This window comes from Myxine glutinosa, chromosome 12, assembly GCF_964187855.1.
Source record: "Myxine glutinosa chromosome 12, kmMyxGlut1.1, whole genome shotgun sequence".
Classification (NCBI taxonomy): Eukaryota; Metazoa; Chordata; class Myxini; order Myxiniformes; family Myxinidae; genus Myxine; species Myxine glutinosa.
The window spans coordinates 65,477,038-65,499,976 of NC_136272.1; the positions used below are offsets into that span (position 1 = coordinate 65,477,038).

General features: G+C 43.4%; 1 protein-coding gene across 2 annotated transcripts in view; it reads left to right on the top strand.

Moving 5' to 3' along the window:
* Nucleotides 1-22,939, top strand: part of LOC137418528 (bifunctional 3'-phosphoadenosine 5'-phosphosulfate synthase 2-like) — a 51,871-nt gene that overhangs the window by 17,682 nt on the left and 11,250 nt on the right. For both annotated transcript variants that reach the window (XM_068104610.2, XM_068104609.2), the window contains exons 3-6: nucleotides 13,909-14,144; nucleotides 14,815-14,953; nucleotides 16,442-16,560; nucleotides 19,744-19,857. In XM_068104610.2, the coding sequence (XP_067960711.1) occupies nucleotides 13,909-14,144; nucleotides 14,815-14,953; nucleotides 16,442-16,560; nucleotides 19,744-19,857 (608 nt within the window). The remainder of the gene's footprint in view (nucleotides 1-13,908; nucleotides 14,145-14,814; nucleotides 14,954-16,441; nucleotides 16,561-19,743; nucleotides 19,858-22,939) is intronic.

Below are 22,939 nucleotides of genomic sequence, written 5' to 3' on the forward strand. Positions count from 1 at the left end.
CCCCTCTGTTGTTGTAGTTGTTGTTGTAGTTGTTGTTGTAGTTGTTGTTGTAGTTGTTGTTGTAGTTGTTGTTTGGGGAAGAAGATGGGAGGAGGTTTGGGAAGGTCCTAAACTCACTACTGGTGCCATATAATCACATTCTGGTGCAACGAAGAGTCAGAATTAATGGAAACGAGTCCTTAACTGACATAGACTAAGAATAACTAGCAAGATGTCCGAAAGTTGTCTACGTGAGATGCGGTGGACCTGGGCACGACATTTAATGGGGGAAAAAGGGGAAGGTCGGTTCTACAGAGTGTTATTTACAGGGAATGGGACTAGGGAATGGGGGATTGGGGATAGTTGGGGAGTATTGGGGAAATAGGGGAGTATTTACAAGCGGATATTGAGGCCAAGTCCCATATCCGCAACAATATCAAGATTATCATTTTAAACTTGTTATAACTTTACTTTGTCTGTTACAGCATTCGTTATCACTAGCCGAAACCCGTGGAACATCCACGGAAGGGAGGATGTGGTGTATGGATAGGGTGTACCATTATGGATGGCATAGGGGATTTGCTTGTCCGAGTAAGAGTTAGGAAGAAAGATGAAAATGAAGAGTGCGGACATGAACAACGATCGCCGACACTGGCACAAATGCATGCTCTGGATTGTCCACTCAGTGGACGGCTTGCTTTCGCCTTCGCCTGTCCAATCGGCGGACGGCTTGCTTCGCCTTCGCCCAGCAGACGCCAATACGATGGCGTCGTAAGATGGCGTCGTATCGGCAGTTAATCGGATGCTTTTGGGCCCCAACGTCGGCTAATTCCGATTTTTCGAGTATGGCTGTACGTGATAAACAAAGAGCGCGGTTCGTAGATCGTAAATCCATTAGTGCCGTGGGCATCGGGTCACTGGGTGCGGCGTAAAAGGGATAACAAAGTCGAGTCCTTACGCTATTATTATATAGATTGCTCTTCATTTTACCTCCGCTACCAAAGGTAGATGGAGGTTGTTTTCACCCCTGTCTGTTTGTGAGCAGGATATCTCAAAAGGTTGGGGACTGATTCAGATGAAATTTGGTGGACAGGTTGGGTGTGTGACACGGACAAATCGATTCGATTTTGGTGAAGATCGGAATCTGGATCCGGATAGGAGAATTATTTAATTTTGAAATGATTCTTCACCATTGAGTGATCGGGCAAAAACTACATATAGCATGATATCTCAAAAAGTTGTGGACAGATTATGACAAAACTTGTTGGACAGGTTAGTTCGGTGATGAGCACAAGCCGATTTGATTTTGGTTCAGGTCCAGATCCACACCCGGCCTCTCGGTGGGAGTCAAAATGTAAACTGTTTAGCCCAGAGGAAGTATGCACTCCACCAAGTGCCATTCTGGTTCATTTTTCTGTAATTCATTCATCTGTATATTTTGCCTTGAATTACATTATTGTGCAATAAGACGCTAGCTAACTTTATTTTATTTTTTATAAATGAAAAAAAAATGGTCGATAAGGTTCATGGTGGGGCATGTACCTAAATTGCATACAGGACTGACACGTGAGTAGACAATGTACAAACCAGAACAGTACTCAGTAGAACGCATATCTCTGCCAGACTGAACAGTTTATAGTTTATACCCACTGATAGACCAGATCTGGATCCGGACCTCAACCAAAATCTAATCGGTTTGTTCTTGTCATCCAACCAACTCATTCACCTAGTTTTGTCATCACTCATCCACAAATTTTTGAAATGTCAAGTAGTTTTTGGCCCCATTTCCAACTCTTCCACAAGCCTGAACAATGCATACAAAAAACTCTCAATGGTGAAGAACACTTAAAAAATACATCAAATTCTTGTATCTGGATTTGGATCTTCACCAAAATCGAATCAATTCTTTATTGTCTCACACCCAACATGTGTACCAAGTTTTGTCTGAATCCATCCATAACGTTTTGAGATATCTTGCTAAATATAATTTTTGACCATATCTCTCAAAGATGAAGGAACCTCCTTTAGAGGCCATTTTCCCCCCGCAGAGCCTGACAGGTATGATGAAAATCGAGAGAATCTGTAATTGATTGATTGATTAATTGTGTAATTAAAATAAATAAATAAATTTTGAAAACTTTTTTTCCTTTTTGAAAATTAATGATTTAAGTAATTTATCGAAACATTAAATGATTAATCTATTCATTGATTAGTAATAGTGGTTCCAAATCGTTGTGGACCAAGATCGAATTGAAGGAAGATGGAAGAGATATATGGAAATGCTGTTGAATGCAGAGAATGAATGGGATGGCAACATCGAGACATCAGTTTTAGGACCTGCAGAGAAGATAACTAAGAAGGAAGTTGAGGAAGCGATAAAAACAATGAAGAGTAGAAAAGCGGGCAAGGGGATTAACCAGGGGAGACGCAGAAAATAGGGCAAAATGGAGAAGATTGTCATGGGGACCGCAAGGCTAACCCCCGCTGTGGCATGGAAAATGGCCTTAAAATGCCTGTTGGTGTTGTTGTTGTTGTAGTAGTATTAGTTGTAGTAGTATATGGGTTTATTCAATCAATCATAAATTTTCAAACATAAAGAAAACATAAATGGCAGCAAAATATTTAATTGCAATATAATTAAATTGCGTGCTAATTACCATGCTGAAAAAAGGGCATTATAACAAAGGACAGACAAATTCACAAACGGATTTGATCACTGCAAGTCAAAAAGGCTAAACCATCTGCATTATACATGTGATTTATAGGTTAATCAATAAATCAAAAATAACGTTTTTGCCCAAAGCACTTGTTCACTATTTTTCCCAAATTTGAACTTCCTAGTTCAAAGGATGAACCTTGCTCGCCTTGCTCGCTCGGCCCCGATGAAGGCCTCGCTGGGTATTCTCCAAACAGGGGCAGAATCGCCCAAGCCACGCTGGATTTCGGCAGCGGAAAGCAGCCACGAAGCGACGATATTCGGTCGGGCTGAAGCTTACGCCAAAGCCAGATGACAACAAAATCAAGTGTCTTTGGCAAAAGTAGAACAAAAAAGAAAAAACCAGTTTGAGTACCAGTTCACTGGTAATTCCCCGTTTGTCGTTAAAGGCGGCAAAAAGGGTTGGCGTCAGGAAGGGCATCCGGCCGTAAAACATTGCTTCAAAAAGGGGACCAAAAAATCAACAACAACCACGGTTTCCGAAAAAGGCCAACCCCCGCTTTGCGGGGAAAAATGGCCTCTAAAGGTGGTTTTTTAGTTCAAAGGATGGCTGAAATATCGCCCAGACAAACGAGAGAACCTTGACCTTTGACCAATATAGTCCTTAAGACCAATATAGTCTTAACCTTAAAGTTATCGCACTCACAGACAAACATACAAGGCTCAGGAACAATTTCTATCAATGAAATAGATTTATTCTCAAATTTTCAATTTTCAAATAACTAATTGATTATTTGATTGATCAATAAAACAAAAATAACCTTTATAGCCAAAACACTTGGTCATTGTCATTTCCAAATATCAACTTCCCAGCTCAAAAGGTGCCTGAGATATTGCCCAGATGAGAAAGAAAATAAATAAGTACTTAATAAATCGATAATAATTAAGTAATCAATCAATTAATTTATTAATACAACATGCATTTCAAGGCCATTTTCCCTGCTAGAGCAGGGGTTAGCCTTGCGGTCCCCATGACAATCTTCTCCATTTTGCCCTATTTTCTGCATCTCTCCTTGTTAACCCCCTTGCCCACATTTCTTCTTCCACCATCTTTAGCCAAGTCTTTCTCGGTCTTCCCCGTCCTCTACTTCCTTCTACATTCATTTCCATCACTCTTCTCAACCAGTCACTTTCATCCTTCCTCAACACATGACCAAACCATCTCAACCTGTTCCTCTTCACAGCATCAATCACAGGCTCTATTCCCATCATTTTTCGCAATTCATCATCTGTCTTCCTCTCTCTCAACGATACTCCGCACATCCACCGGACCATTCGCATTTCCACCCTTTCCAACCTTCGTTGCTGCTCTATGTTCATTACCCATGTCTCGCTCCCATAAATCATAACACTTCTCACACATGCAGCATACACCTTTCCCTTCAGCTTCAACGACACTCCCCTCCTCATCAGCACACCACTCAGTTCCCGAAACTTCTTCCATGCACATCTCACTCTAGCAACCGTTGCCGAGTCTGATCCACCTTCTCCATTCAGCATGTCTCCGAGGTAGCAAAATGTTTTCACACCTTCCAGCTTCACGCCGTCTCCAAGATCCAACTCAACATTTCCTCCATGTGCAGCTCCCTCTGTGTACACCTTACATTTGAATGTAGCTGCCACACTGGTTAATGACCCTCTCAGACCACTACATTTTTGATGAACCCACTCAGCGCACATTGTACATTGAATGGAGTTCACTCCGACACACTTCTTGCACACAGCACAGGGCCACTTCCCAGTTCTTTCCACCTCACCACATGCTTTACCACTTGCCATCACCGTCGTCGTTCCGATATTCACCTTCAGACCTTTTGTCTCCATACATTCCTTCCACTTGTTCATCTTTTCCTTCAGTCCATCCATACTTTCTGCAATCAACACCAGATCATCTGCATACAACAACCCCCACGGTAAACCCTCCTTTACATTCCAAGCCAGCACCTCCATCACAACTACAAATAGTAGTGGACTTAGTACTGACCCCTGATGCACTCCCACCTTCACCTCAAACTCACCACTGTTCCCGTCCTTCGTCCTTGCAGCTGTGCGTGCTCTTTTGTACATTGCCATCACTACTCTGATCAACCATTCCTCCACTCCTAACTTCCTCAATGCCCATGTCAATACTTTGTGTGGAACCCTATCGAATGCTTTCTCCAGATCAACAATCCCAAGAAACTTCTTCCTCTTCTCCATGTACTTCTCCTGCAACTGCCTCACAATAAAAAGCGCGTCTGTCGTTCCTCTTCCTGGCATAAATCCAAACTGCATTTCATCGATCTTCACTTTCTTCCTTATCCTCCTCTCCAACACCCTTTCCAATACCTTCATTCCATGCTCCAATAACTTTATCGCTCGGTACGAGCCACACTCTAGGTCTGGAGGGTCACCTTTCCCCTTGTATAGAGGGACGAGGGTACTCAGTTCCAAACCACTGGAATGCGGCCTTCTTTCACCGCCAGATTACAGATCTGCGGGGGCCCCGTCAGCACCACGCCACGTTTAACCGGTCAGCACCACGGTGGCCCGGTCAGCACCACACCACGTTTGCCCGGTCAGCACCACGGCGGCCCGGTCAGCACCACACCACGTTTGCCCTGTCAGCACCATGGCGGCCCGGTCAGCACCACACCACGTTTGCCCGGTCAGCACCACGTTTGCCCGGTCAGCACCACGTCAGCCCGGTCAGCACCTTACCACGTTTGCCCGGTCAGCACCACGGCGGCCCGGTCAGCACCACACCCTTGGAAAGGACTTCGATGCACGTCGGCCCTGTCGGCCCAGAGCCTGGCGCGAAGTCCAAGGACATCAGCACGTCATCCAAAAACAGCTCCGGTTGGTGCGAACCACTCGGTCAATGGCGCGAACCAGGTCCCGACACGCCCTTGCTCGCTTGGGCTTGTTGATTAATTAATGGCGTGACACGCCCTCGCAAATTAATTGATTAATAAAAAAATAAAAAATACCGTTTTTGCCAAAGCAATTGTACACTATGTGCCGAAATGTCAGTTTCCTAGCTCAAAGGATGGTTGAGATATCACTCGGACAAACGAGAGAACTTTTGACCTTTGACCTATACAGTCAAAAAACATTGACAGCCTCACTTTTGTCTTTCGGAATTCTCTGGTAAAGTTTGACAAACATAGCTGAAAGCGTTCACGAGTTATCGCACTCAGACAAACAAACAAATGAGACAGACCAAGATATCCAGAAAATTTTCTATTTTCGTCATAACAGACAGACAGACAGACAGATGGGCCAAAACATAACCTCCATCCACCTTTGGTAGCGGAAGTAACTACACATCACACTGTTTTACTTAGTCAATTGTTGTATTTGTACGATTGCTGCAATAATTTGTACGATTGGCTTCCGCCTCCGCTTCCGGTCCGGTCTGGAGAGGACGCTGGCGTTACTTGTTCGCCGCTTCTCCGACTGGGCCATTGCACATAGTTTGCTTTTCTGGTGGTCGTGGCGGATTTTTGACCGTTGGGTCTGCCCTCTGCTCGGTCCCGGCTCTGCTCCTGGCTTTGCCTGCCCGGCTCCTCCACTGTTTCCTCAGGCCCGCTCCCGTTGTTTGTGGCGGTTGTTTGCGGCAGTGGCTGTTTGCCGCTGCGGTCTTGGTTTGCTTGATTAGCGGCTGCGGTTGTTTGCGGTGGTGGCTGTTTGCCGCTGCGGTCTTGGTTTGCTTGATTAGCGGCTGCGGTTGTTTGCGGCGGTGGCTGTTTGCCGCTGTGGTCTTGATTAGTGGCCGCGGTCGTTTGCCGCTGCGTTTGCCGCTTTGCCTCCTCGACCTTGGCCTCATACTCGTCCCTTCGCTCCTGCCTGGCATGGCTCTGAGGTACTTCGCCGCAAGGCTTCTTCTGCTCAATACTCACTCCACCCCATCATGCATCTCTGCAATCAAATCCCACGGACTCCTGCGACGACCCAGATACATTCATAGAGGCTCCGGTCGTAAGTTTGTTTACTTACAAACAGGTCACTCCATTCCCGTACTCTGGTCGGCTCAGCGCACTCCCACTCATCGTCCCAGCGCACCTGGTCACAGCAACGCACACGATCGCACCTCCTGTCTGCAAACCCTGGCTAAATCACCTGAGTTCATCCCCACCGTACAAAACAACATCAAGCTCACCCTGTTCAATACCCGGTCCCTCAACAACAAAAGCCTCATCCTGAACGACTACATTCTGGATAATAAACTGGACTTTCACTGTCTCACTGAAACCTGGCAACAACCTCTGGACTACTTCTCACTCAACCTCACTACACCCAATGGATATTCTTACATCAATAAACCACGCTCGGAGGGCCGAGGTGGTGGAATTGCCGTAATTCACCGACAAGACATCAAGACCAGCCTCATCTCCATCTCATCTGCTCCATCATTTGAACACCTGGCTTTTAAATTCTCTGGTCACACACAGTCAGTCATGGCTGTCGTCTACCACCCTCCCAAACCACACCCATCATTCCTGTCTGACTTCTACTTTCTGACCCAGCTCTGTTCCCTCTCCCCCTCAATCCTCCTCCTCGGTGATTTCAATATCCACATGGACTCCACTGACTCCACAATAACCACTGACTTCACTGATTTACTCACCTGCTTTAACCTCACTCAACATGTCAACTTTCCGACCCATAACCGTGGTCACATTCTCGACCTTGTCTGCTCTACTGGACTAATTTTGCACCATCTCTCTGGCTCCGACCTCACCCTCTCTGACCACTTAGCCATCACTATGACCATCAACATCCCCACCCCAGCACCAAGGCATTATCGCACTATCAACTTCCGTAAGCTAAACGCTCTTTCACCTACCTCATTGTCATCCACCCTCTCTGAAAAAATGTCCACTTCTCCCTTCGTTGACCTCCACACCCCTTCTGACCTCACTGTCTACTACAACCACACTCTCTCCTTCTGCCTCGACCAGCTTGCGCCTATGAAAACCAAAACGGTTTCTTTCACCCATTCTGCTCCCTGGTTTACCCCTGAACTCCGCCTGATGAAAACTCGTGCTCGTCAACTTGAAAGACTCCGCAATAAAACAGGTCTCACAGTTCACTCCCAAGCCTACAAGGACCACCTACAACACTACAAAGATGCCCTCTCCCGCGCCCGCTCCGCCTACTACTCTCAAATTATCCACTCTGGCTCCGGAAACCCAAAAGCACTCTTCTCTACAATAAACAAACTCCTCAGCCCCCTGAACACCACCACCCAGTCATTCACAGTAGACAACTGCATCTCCTTCCTTTCATTCTTCCAATGCAAAATTGACAACATCTACAACAGCTTAACCACCACCGCACCCGCTCCCCTTCAAACCACCTGCCCCCCCCCCCTTATCCTGCCAACCCCTGTCTCAATTCTCCCCAGTCTCCCCTACTGACCTCTCTGAACTCCTCATAGGAATGAAAACTGCCATCTGCACTCTTGACCCCATCCCCTCCAGCTTTGTCAAGGCCTCCCTTCCTGCTCTCTCTCCACTTATCACTGCAACAATAAACTCCTCCCTGTCTACAGGCATCGTCCCACCATCCCTCAAAATTGCTGCTGTTACCCCCATTCTGAAAAAACCTGGACTCAACCCTGACACCCTAAATAACTTCAGACCCATCTCCAACCTACCCTTTCTGTCAGAAGTTTTGGAACGCGCTGTAGCCACTCAACTTAAACATCACCTCTCTGCCAATAACCTGTATGAAACATTCCAATCCGGATTCCACTCCAACCACAGTATTGAAACTGCTCTCCTCAAAATCACCAACGACCTTCTCCTCTCCTCTGACGCCGGCAACCTCAACATTCTCATCCTCCTCGATCTCAGCGCCGCCTTTGACACCATCAATCACACCATCCTCCTCACCCGACTTGAAACCACCTTTAACATTACCGGCACTGCCCTCTCTTGGATCAAATCATACCTCTCTGACAGACGCCAGTTCATCTCCATCAATAACTGCAAATCCCCCACTGCTCCCCTCCCCCAAGGTGTCCCCCAAGGTTCAGTTCTTGGCCCCCTCCTCTTCATCCTGTACCTGTCCCCCCTTGGTCACTTAATCCGCCGTCATGCTCTCCAATTCCACTGCTTCGCCGATGACATCCAGCTTTTCATCTCCACCAAGTCCATCTCCACCGCCACCCACTCTATCCTGACAAACTGCATCACTGAAATAAAATCCTGGCTTCAAATCAACTTCCTCAAACTTAACTATGATAAATCTGAAATAATCATCATTGGCCCAAAAACGCTCACCAAATCCACCCATAACTTTGCCCTCAACATCGACGGTTTCCCAGTATCCACCTCCCCTCACATCCGGAATCTTGGCATCATCTTTGACCAAACCCTCTCCTTCGACAAATACACTAAACAGATCACAAAGACAGCCTTCTTTCACCTGAAAAACATCACCCGTCTCCGTCCATCCCTCTCCTCCACGGCTGCAGAAACCCTCATCCACGCCTTCATCACCTCCCGTCTGGACTACTGCAACAGCCTCCTCTATGGTTCACCCTCAATAATCACCAATAAACTCCAATACATTCAGAACTCCGCTGCCCGTCTACTCACCCATTCCCGGACCCGTGACCACATCACCCCCGTCCTTTACAAGCTTCACTGGCTCCCCATCCCCAGAGAATCCAGTACAAAATCCTCCTCTTGACCTACAAAGCCCTCCATAACCTGGCCCCATCCTACCTGGCTGACCTCCTCTCCAGACACACTCCCACCCGCAACCTCTGCTCTGCTTGTACCAACCTCCTGACCCCCCCCCCCCCCATCCGGACCAAATTCAGATCCTGGGGGGACAGGGCCTTCTCCATCGCTGCCCCCACCCTCTGGAACTCACTACCTCACACCATCAGAGACTCCTCCTCACTCACCACATTCAAAACATCACTCAAGACCCACTTGTTCAACACTGCATTCAACATTTAACCCACAGCATTTAACCCCTGACTATCTCTTCTCCTGCTCCTTCCTTTTGCTTTGATTATTTACCTCTTGATTTTTGTCTTTTTGCACTTGTTTTTTGTACTCTGTCAAAGCGTCTTTGGGCTTCTTGAAAAGCGCTATATAAAATAAATGTATTATTATTATTATTATTATAAACTTGCACTTCCAATATCTGTGGACATGATTCAGGAAAGGGTCGCATATAAATATAGGAATCCTGCTATAGGTAAGGAATCGTTATGCTGCGTTTTGCTCATTACATAGCCACCTTTGTGTTCCCGCTTTGTTGAGGTTTAGTTTTCCGCTTTAGTGGAAGAAATTGACAAATCTTGACTCTGGCTGATAACTGCCAGATGTGTTTTACAAACAAAGGGATCCTAAGCCTTCTTTTTTGTTATGGGGACATTTCCAAAGTTCGATGGATGAGAGATCCTTCATGAAAAGGCATAACAAGGTATATGTCTATTTTTTAAATGTACATCTGATATATTATTCTATTAATTGAAGATACTTGTATATTTGAAAAAAAAAAAGAAAAAAAAGGTGGGGGAGTAGAGATGGGGTTAGCGGCAGGATAGCTTACTCAAGTCAGGTCTGGGTTTGAATCTTGACCCAGCTATAAACTGCCACAATGGTGTTTCGGTTGCGGAGTGAGGCATTAATGTGTGTGCCATCTGTCAGGTAGCCATTCAGACGAGTTGGCAGCATTGGTCATTCATGGACATTAAAGATCGCACCACGTCTTTCACCAAGAGGAGGCGAGTCATCGTCAGCACAGCACACTGAACATATTACAAATTCCTTCCACTTTCAGTCAGTTGATTGTCCTGCGACGGACTCGTGATCTGTCCAGGATTGGTTGTAACCTTGAAAGGTTTCTCGACCTATCGTGAACACCCCGAAGCTCTGTCAAAAGTATTTGCCTTGTAGTGGGGGGGCCGTGCATGGGTAATTTTTTCTTTTCATTTCAAATTGATGCAAAAGTTTCGTTTTCAGTACCAATTTGAAGGTGAGGGCCTATAGAACAATTTTGGTTCGAGTGTCAAGCACTCAGATCAAAAATGGGGCTTCTGGGGACGTCGGGGGGTTGACGGAAGAAATACTTCATACGTTGTGGAACAGATGATTCTTCGCAACCATTGGGAAATGAACCATCAAACCTGAATGCAGTGTCATGATCCAAAACAGCTTTACGGAGAATCGATGCTGCCATTAGTAATGTACGTGCTTCCTCATCTGGTGTTTGAGTTGCATCTGATATGATCTTTCTAGCCTTCTTCGAACAAACGATGAAAACTCAGCCTCGGATACCTTTCTCCTCTGTCAAATTCGGGAAGTGTTTGAGGACTGTTTCCTTTAGGCGTGTCCGGTACACGGTCTTCTGGATTCCATGTTGTTCTAATCTCTCCGTCGTCATATCTGTCAGATCTTGCAATGCAAAAATGCTACTACCTCCAGCGACTTCTTCCTTTATGAATTGGAGCAATTCATTTTCTGTTGTGGCCTCAAGGTTTTCGCTAGTTGTGTCTTGTTTACAAATCGCATCGTAACGGCGGGTGAACCCTGTGTAACAATTCCGATGATACTTGGCTTCAATGGCGACCAGATCGCCTTCTGCAAGGAGTGACACGATACCCTCTTCCCCCAGTGCGACTGCCTTGTCATGTATGTGTTTAAAAGAATGGTCTGCTGCATTTGTTTCGTCAACACAGAAGAGACGCAGATTACGGTTAACAGCTGCACTAGTCCGCCGGGATCTTTTTCTTGCAGGAGGCAATCCTTCATAGCGACGTTTTTTTGCATTGTCAAGTGCTGATGCCCTGTAAAGCTGACGACATGATTTGTGCCAGGATGCATGATTCTTATGCATGGATTCTTCATCTGGAAGTTTTACATCGGGGAGGGGAGCAGCACCAATTGCTCTGAACTGACTTACAAGGCTGGTGATTTCCGTGTAGGCTCCTTCTCTACGACTGGCGACTGGATTCGCAAGAGGACAAAAAAACCCTTCCTCAGTTTGTTTTTGGCACAGAATGCAAAACTGCCATCTCCTTGTCCCAGCCATCTCAGGAACGACCTGGAAAGGCAGAAAGAAAAAACGATATTAAATAACTGTTGTCTTGATGCATAAAATGTTGGGTTCATGAAGGGACGGAGAGGTTATTCTTAAATTTATCTGCAGTGCACTGAAAACTCCCATTTCAGCTTCTCATCCATGATATCTGAAAGCTGGAAAGAGAAAGTGATCATCACAATGAAGGGTTTTCTTCGGTTTGATTTTGCCAAAAGACAGACCATCCCCAGCTCGTTGACATGGCCCTAATAAAGAAACTGGAAAAAGTTCAACAGGAAAGAGATGAAAAAAATACCCGATTTGCGTTATTACTTTTTGTATTTTTTGTCTCATTGGTGTGAAATATCATACAAGATATGCTCCAATCATGTTTATTTCATTTTTATTCAATAACTCATACATGAAAACAGCCTGGTGTTGGGCTAGCGGCTACGGTGCCAGCTTAGGATCCAAGGATCCTGGGTTCGAATCACGGTCGATCGCTGAATTAACGCCAGGGGGGTTGACTCAGCCTGTCATCCTTCCAAGGTCGGCAAATTGAGTACCAGTTCACTGGTAATTCCCTGCTTGTCGTAAAAAGGCGACAAAAAGGGTTGGCGGCAAGAAGGGCATCCGGCCGTAAAACATTGCTTCAAAAAGGGGACCAACAAAAACAACAACAACCACGGTGCCCGAAAAAGGCCAACCCCCGCTTTGCGGGGGAAAATGGCCTCGAAAGGTGGTTTTTAACTCATACATGAAAACCTAGGTATAGATACCAAAATCACCATTCTACGTTCAATAGGATACAAGTTATGAGGCACAATGTGAAAAAAGCCCAAAATTGGCAGCCATCTTTGATTTTTGGCATACCAGAATATTCAAAACATCAATATTTTTTCTCCAGTTGATTCCTCACACAGTATTAGCTTAAGATAGCAATACAAGTTATATTACACAGCAATTGTGTGAGAATTATGAGCTTTTTCAAATAAAATGTGTAATTCACGATTTTTGATGGCTGCCATTTTGGTAAATGGTCAAAAAAACAAAAAAAATAATTATATGACTGCTTGACACTCGAACCAAAATTGTTCTGTAGGCCCTTACCTTCAAATTGGTACTGAAAACGAAACTTTTGCATCAATTTGAAATGACTGAGTGTCCGGGCACCCCACTATTAAGAGTACATCACCTCCATTATTGTTATATTGACAAAGAAAATAAAAACATTTACATGGTTGGCGCTGTTGCGACTAACTCATTCATAGAACCTTTTGAATGCTCCGTGTATGCTTCGGATATTTGAAGTTTGAATGCTTCATGAGGATATCCATATTTTTATGCCTCCGCCGCCGAAGTTGCCGGGCGCATTATATTTTCAGGTTGTCTGTCCGTCCATCCATCCGTCCGTGATAGGTTTTCATTACCGCAATAACTTGAGAACAGCTGAAGAGATCCAAGTTAAACTTGGTGTAGGTATGTATAATGACGTAAAGATTAACTGATTATATTTTGGGGTCAAGAAGTCAAAGGTCGGAGGTCATGTTAGGTAAACATCCTGTTACCGATATAACTTATGAACCAGTGATGCGATTTTAACACACTTGGTACGAGTATATATGATGCAAAGATGAACTGATTGGATTATGGCATCAAGAGGTCAAAGGTCAGAGGTCATGTCATGTCAGGTTAAGATGTGATGACTTCAGAACAGCTGAAGGGATTTCAGTCAAACTTGGTGCAAGTATGTATCATGATGAACTATCATGAACTGAGATTTTGAGGTCAAAGGTCAGACATCATGTCAGGTAAAAATGTGATAGCCTAAGAACAACTGAATGGATATAAAGCAAACTTGGTACAAGTTTTATAATGATGCAATAATTTGGGCGGAGGCATATCGGTTGACGTCGCGACATCGAAGATTGTCGTTCTAGTTTTTAAAACGATAAAGGTAAGGTTTGGTGGAAAACTTTATTGTGTTTTGTTAATTAATTTTGTCTTTGGTTTAGTAAAATTTTCTGTGTTGTTAACAGGTAGGATTTTTTTTGAGTTGGGAAGTTTGTAATTTAAGGTGCTTTCCCTTTCCATCATTACCTGAGCTATAAATTCTTTTTTTTCCCTTTTAATTCTCCAAAGTAAAATGTTTCTCCACGCCTTCATATCTATGTTTCTGTCCTCAGGGCTATCGGGGGCAGGTAAAACAACCATTGCTTTTGCCCTGGAGGAAATGCTGGTATCTTTGGGAATTCCTTGCTATTCCTTGGATGGAGACAACGTGAGGTTTGGCCTATGCAGGAATCTCGGCTTTTCACCCCTCGATCGTCAAGAGAACATCCGTAGAGTGGCTGAGGTGGCACGCCTCTTTGCTGATGCGGGCCTTGTCTGCCTATCTTCTTTCATCTCACCTTTCGCTCAGGTTACGTCATGCATGTTTACGAGGCTGTCGATAGCCGTTGGCCTTGAAATAGGATTGAAATTCTGATTTCTCGATAATGAAAGTTTGAAACTAATATTAGTCGATTCTTAAAATGCTGCGAACACTATGCCTGCTTTTATGTCATCCATTGCTCTGTGCTACATACTTGTATTCTTGCTGGACATAGGCTCCAGGCTCATTGACATGTCTGCACTTCTCCAACACGAACAATGAACAAAACACAATGGTCTTTGCTTCTCATGCACATGTTTTAGTGGGTAATATGCCATTGGTTTTGTTTCATCTGAACCTTATAATAACATGCAAAGAATGCTATACAGTTGTGAAGGGTTAGGGTTAGGCTTTGTTCATGTTTTTTGTTTTTTTTTAACTCGCCAAATTTCTTCTGAAGTTGTATGAGCATATGGGATATGCAGGCACAAATGCAGGCAGGATACCCGGCCTAATGTCTCTGATGCGAGCATGCTTCACTATGCAGCACTTCCTGTTTAGCAACCCATCAGAAAGGCATTGGTCTTTTTTTTTCTCGTCACGTACATCTCTGACCCGTCTAGTTCTTGGTTTCACTTAGAGGCACGAATAAGATCGTCTAGCTACGCTATGGTGTTTTCGTTTTTGACCATGTATAATGGGGTTTTTTTCCTCACAGGACCGGATCAATGCCAGAAACATTCATCAAGCAACTGGACTGCCATTTTTTGAGATATTTGTTGATGCGCCTTTGTCAGTTTGTGAGCAAAGAGATGTAAAGGGGCTCTACAAAAGAGCCCGGGCAGGAGAAATAAAAGGTGAGGTGGTAACCAGCGAAGGTGGCTTAGGTTCTACACCTATCTGAATTGTGTGGTGGTCTGTGGTAATACTCCATGGTTATCTCTCCCCAAATTGTTGATACGTTTTAGTTCAGGTTTTCCGCCGAGTGAATTTATGCTTCCTCGTGAGTGATTCAGCCACTCGTTATACCAATGATATGCAGGAGCTGTGAACGCCTATTTTAGTTCAGAGTAGTTTGTGTGTTTGTACCAATTAAATGGGTTTGAAACGAGGATTTATTAAGCCTTCCCCTTTCGTGTAAGGAAGGCTTATTGCTGTTGTATATTTTGTTTCTACAATTGCCGATCACAATTTTAATGGTACCACAGAGTTTATGAGTACTACACCACCATTTAGAAATTTTTAAATTATTATTTTGTCTTCTTCCTGCTCTCAACACTTCAAGTTTACAAACTGTATCAATTTCCGAGCTATACATCTCAAAGCCGGCTGGGACTTTCGGAATGGGATTTTAAAAAGTATGTGGGTTTTACCTATTTTTGGCCTTGACCTAATTTTAAGGTCGTGACATAATTATAGACATTTTAACTTTTTCAGCATAACCCGACCAAAGTTTGTCTCATCGGAACAGAATTGCCCTCGTTAGATAGCCTAGTTAGTGGAAGGTGCATTTACACTTGATTTACACCATATCCCTCCGGGTTAAAGGTCAAAGTCCTATACCGCTCGGGGTATTAAACCACCAATTTGGTTTTTCTCCTTTTTTTGTCTGCCAATGCCCAAGGACTTTTGGAATGAAACTTTGCCTCAATAATGGGAATGCAAAGTATGCGGGGTTGACATAATTTTTTTATCTTGACATAATTTTGAGGTCATGACCCAATTATATACGTCAATTACATGCAAAAAAAGAGAATCCATTTTGAGCACAGGCAGGTCGATGGTAATGCTCTATGTTGCATTGCGAAGCTCACATGGAAGCATTCTGCGGTTGAAAAAATAAAAACCAACAATTTGTCTTTGGATACCATCTTTCGGGCATTGCAGATCATATTTCGACTCCAATTTTCAAAATCGATGCTTCGATCCCTATTTTTTGCATCATTGTCAGTAATACATATTATTTCAACATTGGCAGAAAGAGTGAGGCCTAAATTCAGGCCCCGTATGGTCAGTATTACTATGGGTTGGGCTTGTTTGTTTCTGCAAAGTTGTTGCAATTGATTTCTGACTTTTAATTCTTCACTTATGGATGGTAGTGTGTGATTATCATGCTGAATGTCAGTGTGTTACTCTGTTTGTGTGCTCTCAATTGTTGCCTTTTGTACTTGCAATCATTATTCTGACAGGCGACATGATCGGCACAAACAGCCATCCCGCCGTTAACATTCGACACGTGATATTTCCAAAATCTTTCCTATCCTTTATTTTAGTTGGTCAAGAAACATCCCCTTTTTCCTTAACACTTTGCTTGTCATACCTCTTCACCCCCAACATTTTCCAAGGTTTTACGGGAATTGATTCGGGCTATGAAAAGCCTGAAGCTCCTGCGCTGGTGTTGAAAACCGGCCAATCAACTATTGCTGAGAGCCTGGATCAGGTCTTCGAGATGCTGCAAGAGAAGGTGTGTGGTAAGAACTGCAGAGTAAGAGGATATTGCAGTTCTTTCCTACCCTTTTCTGCAAGGTACCTATTACTCGCCGAGTTATGGAGCATTCGTAAATACTGCAACCAAGTGATATGACCAATTAACATGCCTAAACTTGTATTGCTTGTGGATCAAATCTGATTTAACTCATGATTCATCATCGTTTGGGCATTTCACATTAGTCGGAGTCAATAGCTTTTATGCTTCGTCTCCAATTGTTTCGTACATCAGGAAGACGTAAATCCATAGAGCAAATGAGATTGGCACAATTTTCACAAACTAGCTGACTCGGCGTGACATTTGGAACTTAGCTACTTTGTGCTGGAAGCCTAGCCAACTTTTCAAAAGGCACTGTGGGTTACTTAACGTTCACCATGGAATGCGAGCAGATGGCACAGCTTGCTCTATATCCTCTCAGAAGGACTGCATACTCTTCGATGCAATGTCCTGCCTGTAAAGCATCAAGATGGTTGTTTCGAGTAGGGTTGGGGATCAAACTCTTCCAAGAGCTCAGAGCCCAATACACTAGCTTTGAGCTATATTGTTGGCACATAATTCGATGGGCGATTGCTATTCCAAAATGGTAGTGTTATGTGAATATTCTGGCTGCAATTGTGACGATTGAGAGTGTCTCATAAATTGTGACTATTGAGAGTCTCAAGGTCAACACAGTTTTCTCAAGAGCTCCAAATCGAGTAATAGATTTTTCATCTGTTTTGAGATTTTTTTTTTTTTTTGATGCAGGCTTTATGTAAAGACTGTAAAGGTTGGAGTTGATAATGCCTGTATCTCACCAGCATTGATGTATGGAAGCAAAACGTGGGTGATCGAAGATTTTAAAATAATGGAAATAACCGTGACGAGAATGATTCGATGGATGAATGTCCGAACTCCTAAATCAGGAAAAGAATGAATAAATCGATACTAGAAAGCATTTGAAAATGCAAAGCCCATCCACGTCCGCTTTGTATTCAGACGTCTTCTTCTTCTTCCGCATTCTAAACATGACGAAAACAGATTTTAAAAAATACAAAATGAAAATTAATGATTTTATGCAGCCTTGACCTTTGATCTTTTGATTAAAAAAAATTCGGCTTCCAACTATTGATTGGTGGAACTAATTCAGAAAACCAATATGAAAATTCTTAAACTTTCAGGTCAATTGGATGAAAATTGATGATTTCATGTGACACTGACCTTTCGACCTTTTGACCAAATTATTTATTTGACTTCTCCATATTCTCTTAGTAAAGCTTTGTTGAAATTTTGATGACAAAACTCAAATGGTAAATTCATATTTCAGATCAAATGGATGAGAATTGATGATTGTAGGTGATGCTGACCTTTGACCATTTTACAAAATTATTAACTTATCTTCTGCATATTCTCTTAGTAAAGCTTTTTGAAATTTTGATGACGATGCTCAAATGGTAAATTCATATTTCAGGTTAATTGGATGAAAATGGATGATTTTAGGTGACAGACATTTGAGCTTTTGACAAAATTATTCATTTGTCTTCTCCATATTCTCATAATAAAACTGTGTTGAAAATTTGATGACAAAAGCCCAAATGTTAAAAAAATACGGCCTGGACAGACACAGACACAGACAAAAGCACTACCTGCCAAGATGAGAAGGAGGTAGCGGCTTGATGGAGCTCAACCAAGTGCACAGAATGACAGCTGTGGGATTGGCTGAATACGTAAAAATGCAACAGACTACCGAATCCAATTTGTAATCAAACACAAAGTGTCCAATTGGAAAGCAGCACGAACTAACCCTAACGACAAACCATAGAAGCTATCCCTAACCCAGTAAACAAAATGTCACACAAGAAACCGAAACAACGACGAGTACAGCCCCAACATTTGCAAAAAAAGAAAAAAGACAGTATAAAATGACATGTCCACACCGCCAACTGGGAAAAAAAATAAAAGAGCAGGAAGCTATTAAAAAAAGAGTTGAACAGATTGGGAGTAGACAAAGAAAACTTTGGAATGGCTAAGAAGAGGTCGGCTCAGCTGGAATGGAGAAGGAATCATTATAAATGCCCAAGACCAAGGACACTACACAAATGGCTTTAAGAAAATGGCGGGACTGAATGAATTGGACAAGTGTAGGTTCTGCAAGGTAGAAACAAAAAGTACGAGACACCTGCTATCAGGATGTAAAAAAAACCTCACGTCAGAGCACCTGTACACCCAAAGGCACAACAAAGTATGTCGAGTAATCCACTGGCACATCTGCAAAAGTCTCCATATCCAAGTTCCAGAAAACTCGTAGAAATATGAAACAAAAGCATTCGGTGAAAACAAGGAAGTATCGCTCACGTATGACCTAATGATCCTATCAAGCATGAACATAGAAAACAAAGCACTGCAACCAGATATAGCACTCAGGTGCAAAAAAAAAAGAATAGAAAGCATTGCTAATTGAGGTGTCAGTCCCCAGTCATTTTGGTCTGAACAATGCAGAAATCAAGAAAATGACCAAATACCAAGATCTCATAATTGAAGTTAAAAGATCCTGGAAGCTGAAGAACACCAAAATTGTACCAGTGATTATTGGAGCAATGGGAATGATAAAAATGAACCTTACAGATATCTTAAAAGCCATCCCTGGGAATATTATGCCAAACAAACTGCAGTTGGAAGATATCCGAGACTCGGTGACGATCCTGAAAAGAGCCCTTGGAATAAAACTTTAAGGATAAGAAAACCTTACAAACTGGACCATGAATCATGCATGATCCCTTAATGAAACGGAGGTGGATACTTCGAGACCTGGGAGGACTCCGTTCCACCTCCTGAAACCAGCATGTGGAGATAACAATAAACAAAACACACACGTGATTGCAAAACCCGTCTCCCGCTGCGAGGGGATGGGCTAACTAGTGAAGAAGACTTTAGGAAGGGAAGACCAGGTTGGTATTGTCAGGTGTGATAAATGGTCAGAAGATGAAGCTGTAAAGAAAGCGATCAAGGTCGTGGTAGAAGAAAATGTCAAGAAAGATACGGGATGTTTGTTTGTACAAAACTGACGCAATGGCCAGATCAGTACGGAGGAATGCCATCATTCGACCAACCACCTGAAAAAATGGGAAAATTATCGTAAAACATTTGTTGTTGCTCTTTGATTGTTTTATGTTCTTGTTTTAGAGCATCGTGCCGAGAGCTGCCTTTGAAGAGGTTCGGGAACTATTTGTCTCGGAGAACCAGCTCGATGCAAAGTTGATCGAGGCAAGAGCTCTTCCGCAGCTATACATATCAAAGGTTAGTTACATTTAATCTGTAATATCCCTTTCAGACTTCAATATATCGGAGGTTCTACCCCATTGCTACCTCCACAAATTGGGAGCTTTTGCCCTTTTGTTCACCCAGAGGAAAGAAATTTTAGGGCTGATTCCCCAGGGTATTTTAACTCAACTCAGGACGAGGATTATCTCGGAGTTAACTCGGAGGTATTGGATGTAATGTGAAATGAGTGGGGTTTATTCATCTGTGGGGTGAAGGTTTACGTAATTTAGTGTGGTCAAAGTTCAAAAGTATTGTTTACTGGCGCTCGGTCGACATCTATTATATTGCCCGCCAAAGTCACGGACAACACAAGTGCAAAAACAAATCGATGCTGGCTTTGACAAACCTGAAGTTGTGCTCTGTCTTTTTAGCCGCGTCACAGACGCTGGTCATAGAGTGCCCTCTGCTGTTGTTGTTGTTCTTCTTCTTGTGCTTCTTCCTCTTCTTCTTCTTCTTGCAGAGAAGACAAAACCTCAAAGCTCCACCCATTCTGGGAACCATAGCTCCACCCATTCTGGAAGAGGCTTCATATAAACAAATATCCACCATTTTATTAACTCGCATAGCTTTGAGGCCTGTTTTGTAGGCCCGTGGTGTCTTCCTCTCTCACACAGTTTTATTTCAAATCAAATTCGATATATCATTTCATTTTTCACAGTCGCTAACATAGTTTTAGACTCGGTTGAAAAAAAACGGGAAGAAAATCCGATGAAAGTTGCCCTTTATAGAACGAAATGAATTCTCAAAGGCCTGTAACTTCAAGTCCATTGAGATTTTTTTTTTTTAAATCGCGGCATGGTCAGTCATACACCGCCCGAAATAACAGACGGGAAAATGCCGAGATATATATATTTTGTTTAAATCGCGGCATGCTCAGTCATACACCGCCCGAAATAACAGATGGGAAAATGCCGAGATATATATATATTTTTTTAAATCGCGGCATGGTCAGTCATACACCGCCCGAAATAACAGACGGGAAAATGCCGAGATATATTAAAAATTCGTCCATTTGATGACAATCGTCACGATGAAATATTTAATTTATACGTCGTCACAATAATGTGGAGAGAGGAGCATAGCTTCGTTCACGTGTCGCCACACACGGGAAATTGCCGAGATATATGTTTTTTTAAATCGCGGCATGGTCAGTCATACACCGCCTGAAATAACAGACGGGAAAATGCCGAGATATATTAAAAATTCGTCGCCACACACGGGAAATTGCCGAGATATATTTTCACTTTGCACAAAAATAACATCAAGTAATCGAATTAATAGGAATGTCCTGTGCCTATAACATCGACGTTATAGACACAGCTGCATCTAGGCATTGTGTAACATCGACGCGGCTTTTGTTTTAATTAAAACTTTTTGTACTTGTTAATATTTTAAACGGTTGTCAGCATCGTCTTCTCTGGCTGGACCACATACTCTTTCGTGGCAGAATCTTAAAAATTGAGAAGGAAAAATCTCTCCCTGTCTTGAGTCAATAAGTATTCAACCCCTTTGCTATGACACTCTAAATTGAGCTCAGGTGCATCCAATTTGCTTTGATCATACTTGAGATGTCTCTACAACTTTATTGGAGTCCACCTGTGGCCAAACCAATTGATTGGACATGATTTAGAAAGAAAAACCTTTATCTATATATATATATATATATATATATATATAAACGCGAGTTGTGTGTGTGTGTGTCCGCGTTTTATTCAGAGATGGCTGAACGGATCTTCATCAAACTTTCAGAGGTTCATCAGTGGTTCATCAGAGGTTCATCTCACACCTAGCTCGGCTTCACGCTGTTGAAACCAAAGCTTTCAGAATTATTGGAATCTCCCGCGATGAAGCTATCTCTGAGGGCCTTTCACTCACTCACCGCAGGCAGGTAGGTGGTCTTTCTGTCTTCTACCGACTCCTCTCCGGCCTTGCACCCCCAGCTCTCTCTGTGCTCTGTCCCCCAAATATTCCTACAGGTCGCACAAGATCTGCCAGCAACCCTCTGATGGTTAAACTGCCGAAATCTCGGCTGTCTGCTCACCTTCACTCTTTCATTCCTCTTTTCTCCCGCCTCTGGAACAAACTCCCTCACTCCTTTCAATCCCACTCCTCCCTCCAGGTCTTTAAAACAGCTGTTCACCACCATCTCTTATCTTCCCCCATCCAAAACCTTGATCTTTTCTACCCCCGCTAATTCACCCCAGATCCACCTTGTTTGAAATTCCAACTTCTTTCCTGGAAGTCCTGGCAGTGTCCATATGTTTTATACCTGTCCCACCGCCCCCTTCCCATGCCCCCCCCCCCCAAAAGCCCTCGCCCTCTCTCAGATCTCTCGATGTCATGTCTCTCGGTCCCTGCTCTCAAATGTTGTGTTTGTGTCCTTCCCCCTCTCTCCCCATCTTGTCTACCGCTCCCGATGTTTTATGTTTTATGTGTCGGTTTGTCTTTCTGTGTGATTAATGTTCGCTCTTTCACGAGCCTCGATCTTGTATACAAAAAAAAAAGAAAAAAAAAAGAAAAAAAAAAAGTGAGTGCCTGGGGGTGTTTTAGGCAAAAAAAATTGGAGAACCTGCTGGAAGGACAAGAGTTTCTGCAGCACTTCACAAATCAAGGCTTTATGGGAGAGTGGCCAGACGGAAACCACTCCTGAGAAAAAGGCACATGACAGCACACCTGGAGTTTGCAAAAAGGCACGTGAAAGATTCTGAGAGCATGAGACAAAATATTCTGTGGTCTGATGAGACGAAAATTTAACCCTTGGGCTTGAATGCAAAGCACTACGTCTGGCACAAACCGAGCACTGCTCATCACCCATCTAACACCATCCCTACCATGAAACATGGTGGTGGCAGCATCATGCTATGGGGATGCTTTTCAATGGCAGGGCATGGGAGACTTGTAAGGATCGAGGGAGCAATGAATGGAGACAAATACAGGCAAATCCTCGAGGAGAACCTGCTGCAGAGTGCAAAAGACCTTGGACTGTGGTGAAGATTTACGTTCTAACAGGCATAATGACCCCAAGCATACAGCCAAAGCAACACTGGAATGGCTTCAG